A 12,238-nucleotide genomic window follows, 5' to 3' on the forward strand; every position below is an offset into this window, starting at 1 on the left:
CCTAGCCAAATACAAAACTGGTGAAAAAGAGTCAGAAAAGATGAGGGGAAAGAATATCAGTGGCCTCCACCTGTAAAACCATTCCTGTTTTGATGGTCGTCTCGTTGTTGCCTCTCTAGTGCACCTGTTGTTGATTTCATTTACACCAAAGCAGCTGAAACTGATTAACAAACCCCTGCTACTTACCTGACCAAATCAATATCCCAGAAGTTTAATTAACTTGATGCTATACTCTGATTACAAAGTGATCCTTTAATTTTTATTGAGTAGAGTAAGATGTAGAGCAAGCATTTGTATTGGGCTTGCAGTAAATGTGATCTGTGAAACAGACTTTAAAAACAATGCATTTCTTAACCCTCAAATTGAAGAACAGAAATTTCAAAATGAAAATCTGTAAAAAGAATTTTATAAGAAGTAAATAGTATTTTGAAAAAAATCTGAGAAAACAGTAAATTCATTCTCAAACATTTATTTAATTTAAAAAGTTTTTAATTTTCCTCCCTGGAAACTTCAACAATAATGGAATAAAATTAACTTTCTACTAGACTACTCTGTGTACCTTTTTCACTCCTAAACTGATATCCATTTTTATTAAATCCAGATCTGTCTCATTAGGCCAGATTTTTTTTAGCCATTAATAATCACTTAAATAAATAAACCCTCCAACCCCAGGCATTCGATTTAGCAATTGTAAAAAATGCTGAAAATTGTGAATAACCTTGAGAATAACTATTCTATATCAAATAACTCTTCATTGCCCAATGCTGTGAATCCTTGGGATTCCCACGATTCGATTTAGATTCGATTCTTGGGGTCACCATTCGATTTTTTCCCCCGATTCTTTTAAATCCAAATGATTCAGAAACAATTAATTTACGATTCAAAACGATTCTCAGGATCTATTCCAGTCTGCTGGCATGAAAGAAGAGTACATTTATAAAGACTTCATAATTGTAAATGTTTTATTTACCTATTGCAATAATGTAAACACCGCATGATAAATCCAAGAAAACATGTCTTGGATTTTATCGCAAAACACTGCTTTTTTTGTTTTGCGATAAAACAAGCGATGGATTTTGTTATCTTCTTTGCCCGTTTACAATTATATGGCAGTTTTTCGAAGTGGTGAAGTGTGTGCTGGTCGGCTGGTCGTGTTGGCACTGTCTTTACTGAATTTTCCAATTCTAGCAAAAACTCTGGGTGATGTCTTTTGAGATGAGAACGGGGATTTGAAGTACTCAACTACTCAATACTTAACTTTACCGTTGCAATCTCTGCAAATCGCATGATTCATGTCAAGCCCTTTCTTACCCGGGCCGGGTTGAAGGTAAAATCCAAAGTGTTTCCAAATGGTTGCTTTTAAAGACCGCGGAGGCGGATGAATTTCTTTTTCTTCGTCCTCCATACTTTAGCGGCAACAAACACAGCCTGCTGGGCTAACACTTGCATGCCTGTTCATAGCTCACGCTGCTCATTGGTTTCGCCAAACACTACGGTGCCCGATAAGGCACATCCGCATCCACAAAAAAAATCGGAGCATGTTTTAAATTTTTTCTGCTGCTGCTTTCTTTCATTTTTTCACACCTGCTGATTTATGCAATACTGACAAGAAACTGATACTAAAGTTTACTGGAATTAGGCCCTAAATTATTCCCATTAAATCACATAACTAGTTGCATACTTGTTTTTGATCAATGCATCAGAGCCAGCATCCCTCCACTATCTAACAATAATTATTAGCGATCAAAATGTGTTACTATAGCAACAAACCATTCTTGTTTACAAAGACAACAGTGTGCTGACATATGACCAATATATCATTAATTACAACAATTCTTTAATAATGAAGGATGATCTCATTTGTAATTGGATCATGTTTTATTATTCTTAAACAGATAAAGCATTAACCCAGAGGAGTAGGCCTGGCGATACACTGGATTTTTACCGTTACTGTCATTCACCACGATAACCAGCGATGATTTTCCCACGTCGGTAAAAGAAATAAACTTAATTTTGCTGTTTTTCCTGTGTGCAACTATGGCTGGTGTCTTACCTTTTAAGATACTCCAGCAGTTTTTAGTGAAAGTAAGCGAGTTTAAACGATGCACATTGTTCTCACTGCATGCTCAGTTTAGTGGCACCATAGATGTTGAGCAAAAACACGAAATGCAAAGATTGCCTGAAACCTGTCAGCACTACATAAAGCAACACATCCACCCTCCACCACCTACAGCACAGCTAGGCTGTTGAGTACAAGGATGAGCAAAAGGCACCACTGCTTTTGCGCAAAAATGTTAAGAAGCGAAGTAACATTTTTCTCCTGATCAATGAGACATTGTTGACTGTTTGAAAATTCAATGAATACAATACTTTAATATTTAAAGCAATATGTAAGGTGATTTATTCAATAAATAAATTATAAATAGATCAGTTGCATTTCCTGCACCTGCCTTTATTTCTGATAGAGGAGCCGAAGCATTTATAGTGAATTTATTGTTATTAAGGTAAAATTGCCCACTCTATCGTGATATTGATTTGAGGTCATATCAGCCCTACAGAGGAAAACAAATCGATACCAGATCATCTTTTTGGCAAGAACTACACTGCCGTAAAAAAACAAGTACATCTGTTTTTATTTATTAACTCACTGCAGTTGAGATGTGAGTTTTAGATATAAATCTTCTTCTAATTATAAATATCAGAATTTAAATATATTTAAATATAGATTTATGAATGAATATTACCACAGCTGAGGGGGGCATGTTACGTTCAGACAAATGACAGCTGTCCTGGTTATGGAACTGAACCAAAAAGCTGGAATTTAGCATCGGTTCAACATAAAACCAGATTAAAGTGCTAATAAAAAGTTCAAATAACTTCAAATATTATAAGTTAAATATAAGTTAAAATGAAGAAAGGGGCTTCAGTGCTAACCTTTCCACCAATCATACAGCTTATACAATGCTGCCACCTTGTGGTAGTAGTAACAAGCTGTAACAAATGTTCTCTAAATGAGAACATAACACATAAACAAATTATCTTGGGGTCAAAAAAAAAGAAAAAACATTACAGTCAGACAGTTTCACAGAAAGGAAAATATTCAACTAGCTTAGTTCGAAGAAAGTCAGAAATCCTGGAAGGACTGTTCCAAATTTTTTTAACCTTTAGGCGCTATTCTAATCAGTCAGTAAAAGCATCAATGATCCAATTCCCCGGTTAAGTTACTAATAAGTCAACCTCATGATCACACATGAAGTTTCAACAGGTTTGAAGGCATCAGTTCTCAGAAAGAACTGACATTTTCCATGAAGAAATATTGTTCCTCTTTCCAAAACACATTATTTCAAAATCAAAACTGAAAGTTCATTGGTTCAGTGAGTTTCAGACTCATATTTCCACTATCCTTTCCTCTCTAAGCATCTTTTCCTTCTTTATGAATTTTCATGTGAGTATTTAAGGTTGACTTGCGGTTGAAGTGTCGTCCACAGACATCACAACCAAATGGTTTTTCTCCTGTGTGGATTCTCAGGTGCCTGTCCAGACTTGTTTTTAAGTTAAATCTATAGCCACAGACATCACAGCGGAAGGGTCTCTCCCCTGTATGGATTATCATGTGTTTCTTGATGCTGGGCTTGGCTGTAAATCTTTGACCACAAAGATGGCAGCCAAATGGCTTCACCCCAGAATGTACTCTCATGTGTTTGTTTGCAGCCGATTTGACCATAAATCTTTTCCCACAGAAGTCACAGGCGTATGGTTTCTCTCCGGTGTGGATTCTCAGGTGGAAGGTGAGATCCGTTTTGTTGGTGAACCGTTTACTACACTGAACACACCCATAGGGTTTCTCTCCCGTGTGGACCTTCATGTGTCTCGTCAAATGCGACTTGCGACTAAATCGCTGTCCGCAAACTTCACAGTTCAGTGGCTTTTCCCCGGTGTGGATCCTCTGGTGGGTATTTAGATGTGATTTTGATCTAAAATCTTGTCCGCAAACATCACAGCTGTAGGGTTTCTCCCCGGTGTGAATCCTTATATGTGCCTTTAGATTAGCCTTGTAGAAAAACCTTTGTCCACAGAGATCACAGACAAAAGGTTTCTCGCCAGAGTGGATCCTTAGGTGTGAATTCAAACAGCTTTTAGTGGCAAACCTTTTGCTGCACTGATCACATCCAAACTCTTTCTGTTTAATAAGATCTTCTCCTGAGTGTGCTTTCATATGTCTGTTCGCGGCAGATCGCTCCTTAAATCTTTGTTCACACAGGTCACAGCCAAACGGTTTCTCATCGGAATGGACCCTCTGATGAGAGTTAAGACGACATTTACTGGCGAACCTCCTCGTACATTTATCACACTCAAAGGGCTTCTCCCCTGAGTGGATCGTCATGTGTCTGTTTAAATGAGACTTTCGACCAAATCTTTTTGTACAAACATTACAACCAAAAGGTTTCTCTCCTGTGTGAATTACTGTGTGTAAGTTCAAATGACTTTTTCTCTTAAAGGTTTTCCCACAGACATCACAAGAGAAAGTTTTCTGATCCTTCTGGACTTTCACATCAGATTTTATCTTTGGATGACATGCCATGTGACTCTGAAAGGAGCGCTTGTTTACGAACCGTTTGCCACACTCAGTGCAGCTCCAAGGCTTTCTACAAGTTTTTCCATCCAACTCAGAAATACTGCTCTCCTCACAGTCATCTTCACTCTCCTCTGTTTCAGCCTCCGAGTCTGACAAGGGTTTGAGCTGAGAGTCAGAATAGTCCTCATCATCATCATCGTCATCCTCCACACTAACTTCTGTCTCTGAAGAGTTGGAAGCGTCTCCATGGCGGTTTAGATTTGGGTTCCTACTGGATTCTTCTTCTCCGCAGTCCTCATCATCAGTTTCTGATTTCATCTGGTCAACCGAGCTGCTGCTTGGCACATCTCTAGATTCTGTTTGGTTTGCTTTATCTTCCTCATCCTCGCTTTTCACTTGAACTGGTGACAGTGACATACTACTGCCGTCGGTCTCCTCCCCCACACCGTGCGGCTCTCTCTCTGGATTATCCCAGTGTTCCTCCTGCTCCTCCTTTATTTGGATGGGTTTTGGGTCCTCAAGGTCCGAATCAGGACTTTGTTCTTTAGGAGCATCTTCTTTAACCAAAGCAGTGTGATGAACATCTGTAGGGAAACACAGGATTTACATGAAGATCAACAGTTTGAGTCAAATTTTATTAAACTATGGTAAAACATGCTAAATAAAAGAGGTGTTTAGTGTGGCATTGCTAACTTTTCTGTGGCAAGAATGTTTCTAAATATTAGTATTTTTTATCATATTAACCGTTATGACTACAGATTAAACCCCACTAGGGGATCTGGAAGGATTCTACCCTGGATGAAAATTATTTTGAAAAGCAAAAAATTTAAATCAAGTCATATAACAGGAATAAAAGAATTATATTAGGTCAACAACAATAAAGTTGTAACATCTTGGTATTGAAGTTGCACCAGAATACAGTCTTAACATTATAATAATATAGTTGTGACACTACCAAACTAAAGTCCTAAAATTACAAGAGTAATTTAAAGTCGTAGAATTACCTGAATAAAATTGTAACAATACAAAGTAAAGGCCATAATAAAACTTAACATTACTGGAATAAAGTCATAATATGGGAAATAAATTCATAACATGTGAAAATTTATTCCTAATATCAAGTCTATGAAAATAATTTCATAAAACCATGAAATTAAAGGTTTAAAATTATAAAATGATAATATAAATAATATCAAGTCTATGAGAACAAAACCATATTATAAGATTAAAGTCGTACCAGAATACAGTCATAACATATTAGAAAATAGCTGTAACACTAGGAAGTCAAAGACATAACAAGATTAAAGTCAGAACATTACCAGGAAAAACCTTTAACACGGCTGGATCATGAGGCTGCAGTTTGGGTGAGCTAGGTCAATAACTATCAAATATTTTGTCTTAGTAAAATTACTTTTTTTTTTCATAACAATACGACTTCTCAAAAGACACTCTCTAAGCACAGCCCAAATATTTAGGGCTCATCCCTTTCTCATAATTACACCATTTCCCTCTATTTCATCCAATCGATTAACTTTACAATAAATGCCCTGTCACTACTTATCCACAGCCTTAACAGAAGTAGATGGGTAAGCCCTTATTGGCATTATGGCAATGGAACTGTGGGTAATAATTAATTAATAAAAACTCAAAAAAAAAGAAACAACACTGTCAAGGAACGCTATGGACAGCGGAAACATGCAAGAGAAGGAGAGTTTTGTGTCGGAGGTCGAGGATGAGTCTCCTCAGTCATACATTTTTTATTTAGAGGAGGAAAGCAGGGATGAAGATGTTGTGGAAGAGGAGGCCAGGGTGGCAGAAGCTTGGTTTGGTGTAGAAGGCTTCCAGCCGTACGTGTTTGAGCCCTTGTCTCACAACGCTGCCAGTTCTGTTAGCTCTACGCCTGCTGAAGACACAGACGTCCATCCCCCTGAACACTGGGACGGAACTCAATGGGAAAGGAAATTATTATTATTTCAACCGTTGCGTTTATTTGCTACGACATATGAATCAAGATGCTATGACCGAAAAAATGTGATTGACAGAAGAAGGTTGATATATGATTGGCCGAATTTACATGTTCAGGCTGAGGTATAACTAACTGTTTTTGAGACAGGTTTTTTTTTTTTTTATAGAAATTTTCTACATTTTGGGACAATATTGTCTGATAAAGAGTACATTTATATTTAAGCCAGAATGATTTGACATTTAAATATGATTTCCCTACGACTTTAGAGATGGTGCCAGGTGTGTTTTTCAGAGAGAAAAACAGTGTTAAAAAACCTTGATGACTTGTCTACCAAACATGAGGAACATTACCACCCTAAGACACTCGCTCTGGATAATCAAATCTGCATGCACAGCGTTAGTTGATTTTGTGCCTGAATAGTCTGTGTTGTTATTGTCTGAGCTGTTTGCGGTTTTAGATTGTTTGAGGAGTCATTTGTTGCTGTTTTGCTTATCTATCACAGCTGTTTTAGTTTCCTTTTCTTGTGTGTTGTTATTATCCACCTGCCCTGGGACTACAGATAAAAACTGATTTTGCAACTAACTGCAAAACAATGTTTAGATATATGTTTATAAAAGCTCCCAAAGTTGTGCGATAAAGGCCAGACACTGTGCTGTAACTGCAAGAACTCTCTCATACTGATGTTTTTTTTATTGAAATTCAATCAATTCAGTTTATTTAAATAGTGCCAATTCACAACACATCTCAAGGCACTTTACTGTTGACCAGATCATCCAGTCAAATTGATTCAAAGTTTTCTAAGGAAAACCAGTTGATTGCATCGACTCATTGACTCAAATACAATCCCTCACACTAAGCATGCTTGTAGCGACAGTGGAGAGGAAAAACTCCCTTTTAAGAGGAAGAAACCTCCAGCAGAACCAGGCTCAGTGTGAGCGGCCATCTGCCGAGGCCGACTGGGGTTCAAGGAGACAGAAGCAGAGATACAGAAAGCAGCTGTAAAAGGCCGAGCCAGCTCCCATGTCAGAGGATGAAGAGAGCACATCCGGCCAGTCACGGTCAGAGAAACAGGACTACACTGGAAAACAAGCCGATCTCCAGCATCTATAAACAAAGGTGTTAATGGAAGCAGCACAGCTGATATTTCTCTCCAGGATGGAGTCACAGCCAAACAGAAACAGACCAGATGAAGCTACTATGAGAAAAAGCAGAGAGAGCAGAACGTTAGAGATTGAACTAACAGATTCTGCAGAGTGGGAGAATAGAAATAGAATGAAGCAGAATGACGAAATGGGGGTCCCTATGCCCTCCAGCAGTCTAAGCCTTTAGCAGCATAACTATAGAGATAGCTCAGGATAATCTAAACCACTCTTACTCTAAGCTTTATCAAAAAGGAAAGTTTTAAGCCTAGCCTTAAAAGTAGACAGGGCGTCTGCCTCACGGACTAAAACTGGTAGTTGGTTCCACAGGAGAGGAGCCTGATAACTAAAATATCTGCCTCCCATTCTACTTTTAGAAATTCTAGGAACCACTAGTGAACCTGCAGACTGAGAGTGAAGTGCTCTGTTAGGAACATAAGGAACAATCATTTTATTATTAGATTAAATTAGATTAGATAAGCTTTATTGATCTCACAGCAGAGAAATCCACTTGTCACATATTAGCATAGTAATTAAAGAAGGTGCAAACAAAGTGGAAAAGGTGCATTAAGAATAAACAAGCAAGCACTGTATATAGAGTATATCAAGATATATACAGTATATCAAGATAAATAAGAATTAAGGTGCAAGTGTACATGTATCACACACGATGAAAAACAAAATAAAAATAAGAAATAAAAAATAAAAAAATACAAGGGAGTAACACAGAGATATACGCTCAATATTGTTTCTTAATTCTTAAAAATAACAAGAAATCTTTTATTGCTGTTATTAAAAATAACGTCCTAGGATGATCAGAATGAATCAGTGATTAGAGGAGCATCCAGTTGGAATTATAAGGTCCATTATCAAAAGTGAAATATTTATTTAACCAAACTTTGATTATTCACCTTTTACTTCCCAATGGGTTATGGAAATATGTAATTAAATAATCACCTTTAGAGCATCAACTTAAGTGTTTGTTTATGATAATATACCTGCTTAGATACATACATCGTGTATCTGTTTAGATACATTATAAACTAATAAGGTCCGGGTTTGATCTGTGTTTCACAACAAAGATCAAACTGTGAAATCCCAGACGGTTTTTTTTTTTTTTTTTTTTTACCGTAATACTCCGTGTTCGCGCAGAGTTAATTTTAGCTAGAAGCTAACATCCGTAGTTTTGAATGCTGTGGCTCAGATCACTGCTGCGGCTCTACAGAATGTCAACATCCAGACCTGATGGGTGCAGCCGATCCTCTAGGCTGAAAGCAGCATCCAGTATTTCTTGTCTTTGCTCATCTGCTGGATCCAATCGCTGTTTGACCTGCTGACTCCACATCTCTGTCAGCTTTTTCTTCTACAAACTTTACTCTAACAGTTACTTAGAGGATCCAGCTGAGCTTCAAGCGGTGTCTCCTCTTTCTAAAGTTCTCCAACTACCCGTGTTTGTATTTTACAGCTGTCTTCACCCTCCTGCAGCTGCTCCATGGGCAAAAAAAAAAAAAAAAAAAAAAAAAAAACAACGTTCTACAGCCGCGGCCCGCCATTGGACCCAATGGTAAGTCTGCGCACTGACGTCAATACCCGGAAGTCCCGCCCTCATCAGCCTTTACATCTTTTTTTTTTTTTTTACTTTATTGAACAATAAAACATTAATTTACATTTTCAAAAAGGAATCTACGGAAGAGGATTAGGGCCACTGGAAAAAAGGTTAACTTATTTTTAAATTTTATTTGAGTATGAGAACAAGTCAGAGTTCTGACTTTTTTCTCAGAATTCTTACTTTAATCTCAAAGTTCTGACTTTTTTCCTCAGAATTCTGAATTTAATCTCAAAATTCTGACTTTAATCTCAGAGTTCTGACTTTTTTTCTCAGAATTCGGATTTTTTTTTCTCAGTGATCTGACTTTAATCTAAAAATTCTGACTTTAATCTCAGAATTCTGACTTTTTCTTTCAGAATTCTGACTTTTTTTCCCTCAGAATTCAGATTTTTTTTCTCAGAATTCTGATTTTAATCTCAAAATTCTGACTTTTTCTCAGAATTCTGTATGTGCAGTGAAGCCTTTATTAAGCCGAATTACACAGAACTTCAGCAACATACTAGAACATTCAGGTTCTGCGGAAAAGACCTGGATCCAAAATGATTTCTTACGTTTCACATTCAGTGCCATATACAGTGAGGAAAAGAAGTATTTGAACACCCAAAGAAATCCAGAAATCACAATACATGATTTTATAAACTAATTATTTGTATGATCAAGCTGCACATACATATTTGAACACGTCTATTAGCTAGATTTCTCACCCCTCAAAGATCTGTTACCATTTATTATTCAAAATTAGACGCACCTGTTTGAGGTAGTTAGCTGCATAAAAACACTTGTCCACCCCATTTAATCAGTAAGAATCCAACTACTAACATTGCCAAGACCAAAGAGCTGTCCAAAGACACTAGAGAAAAAAAATGAACACCTTCACAAGGCTGAAAAGGGCTATGGGGAAATTGCCAAGCAGCTTGGTGAATAATGGTCCACTACAATGATTAGAAAATGGAAGAAGCTAAACATGACAATCACCTCAGACTGGGGCTCCATGCAAGATCTCCCCTCATGGGGTCTCCAAGATCCTAAAAAAAGGTGAGAAATCAGCCCTGCACTACACGGGAGGAGCTGGTCAATGACTTCAGAAGAGCTGGGATCACCATTTCCATGGTTACTGTTGGTAATACAGTAAAACGTCATGATCTGAAATCATGCATGGCACAGATGGTTCCCCTGCTTAAACCAGCACACGTCATGGCCCATCTTAAGTTTGCCAATGAGCATTTGGATGATCCAGAGGAGGCATGGGAGAAAGTCATGTGGTCAGATGAGACCAAAATAGAACTTCTTCGTCATAATTCGACTAACCGTGTTTGGAGGAAGAAGAAAGATGAGAACCATCCCAAGAAAACCATCCCTACTGTGAAGCATGGGGCAGGTAGCATCATGCTTTGGGGGTATTTTTCTTCACTTGGGAGAGGGCACCTGCACTGTATTAAGGAGAGGATGACCGGAGGATGATAGGTGGATTTGGCTGACGTACAGACTTGTTTGTTAAGTCCCAGTGGGCACAGATTGCACAAAAACATGAGTCTTCTTCCTTTCTTAGTTCATAAAACTCTGCAAAGCGCTCTGCAAAACTGGAAGGAGATGATTCTGAATCACACAGAATAGTACTAGCAGTAGACATGCTGGTCTGTCATGCTGTTTTCCGTAATAATTCAGAAGAATCAGAATCAAGTTTATTGCCAAGTAGGTTTGCACTTACAAGGAATTTGACTTGGTGTTGTTGGTGCAGACAAAAAAAAAAACAAACAAAACAAAACAAAATAAGATAGAATATATATAAATATATATATATATATATATATATATATATACACAGAAGCTATATAGAAACAGCAGACTGTGCTTTAATGTAACGCAGAAATCCTGAACGGGGGAGAGAAACATTGTCCAGTGTCACGGGCGGGTCTTAGCCTTGTTGATAAGGCCGATAGCAGATGGGAAAAAACTGTTTTTGTGACGGGAGGTTCTTGCAGTAAAACCTGGAGTTAAACAATGAAAAGTGTCGTTATCAATTGAACGTGAACTGTGTGTGTTGCTCATTATGCTCAGAGAGAACGTCACTCTCCTTCATGTTCACTACTTCAAAACAGATCCGTCCAGATCAGCATTCACTAAAGATATGAACGCCGATCATTTAACGTGTTCGTGCACAGCACAGCTCGTTTGATCTGAATGTGTCATAATGTAAAGAGAGGGAGGGAAGTGAAATGGCCTGAACAAGAGAAACAGGTTTTTGTCACCCGGAGCAGGGACATATTTGGTAATAAATATTACTTTGTTTGTTTGTTTGGAGATTTTAAGATGGTCATGATCTGGGTTGCTCTCCTAATCTGGAGACACGCAGGAGCAATGTACATACACATTTCCTCACCCTGGCTAAAAAAAAGAAAAAAAAAAGGTGCTGCAATGGTAAACGTCTAACTTCTGAGCTGTCCAAGCTGAAAAAAGTGAGAAATTAGTGATTTACTGCAAATGTAAAATATCTCAGACCTTCCTTGTGAGAAAATTTTGTTTTTTTATTTTTATTTTAAACAAATAAATTAAGCAATAAATCACTTTTGCAGCTCATCTGATTTTATTTGGATCAGTTATCAGGTTTAGTTATGGTGAAACAGGATGGTTCAGCTGAAGTAGGAGATTAAATTAGTGGATTTTTTACCTTATACTGAAATAATCCATGGTTAAATTGACAAAGAGTTATTATTTGATTACATATTTTATAGCTACTTAATAATTATTACAAAAATATTTAAAATACTACTCTAATTGCTTAACAGTTATCTTCGGTCTAACCAATAGTTGAACACTTTATCTTCTGCTAACTGATCGACAATTATTGATGATCCATTATTGGTCTGTTAATTCATTTATCATCTTTCAGATAATTCATGTCAGATAATTATCTGATAAAGATCAGATAATTTATAAATATCTTTAAT

At 37.3% G+C, this 12,238-nt stretch overlaps 1 protein-coding gene across 1 annotated transcript; it reads right to left on the reverse strand.

The window, feature by feature from the left end:
• Positions 1-1,539: 1,539 nt before the first annotated feature.
• Positions 1,540-9,189, reverse strand: LOC119791585 (gastrula zinc finger protein XlCGF57.1-like). Its single transcript, XM_038297770.1, has 2 exons — positions 8,924-9,189; positions 1,540-5,160 (listed from the first exon to the last, which is right to left on the reverse strand). The coding sequence occupies exons 1-2, from the start codon at positions 9,024-9,026 to the stop codon at positions 3,413-3,415; spliced, it is 1,851 nt and encodes a 616-aa protein (XP_038153698.1). The 5' UTR covers positions 9,027-9,189; the 3' UTR covers positions 1,540-3,412.
• Positions 9,190-12,238: the final 3,049 nt, after the last annotated feature.

This window comes from Cyprinodon tularosa, unplaced genomic scaffold (assembly GCF_016077235.1).
Source record: "Cyprinodon tularosa strain WSP-4 unplaced genomic scaffold, ASM1607723v1 ctg397, whole genome shotgun sequence".
In the NCBI taxonomy this organism is placed as follows: Eukaryota; Metazoa; Chordata; class Actinopteri; order Cyprinodontiformes; family Cyprinodontidae; genus Cyprinodon; species Cyprinodon tularosa.

Coding starts and splice junctions, on each gene's coding strand:
- LOC119791585 (XM_038297770.1), bottom strand. CDS start 9,026: ATGTGGAGTCAGCAGGTCAAACAGCGATTGGATCCAGCAGATGAGCAA. Junction 5,161..8,923: donor GGATCGGCTGCACCCATCAG/GTCTGGATGTTG, acceptor GTTTCCCTACAG/ATGTTCATCACACTGCTTTG.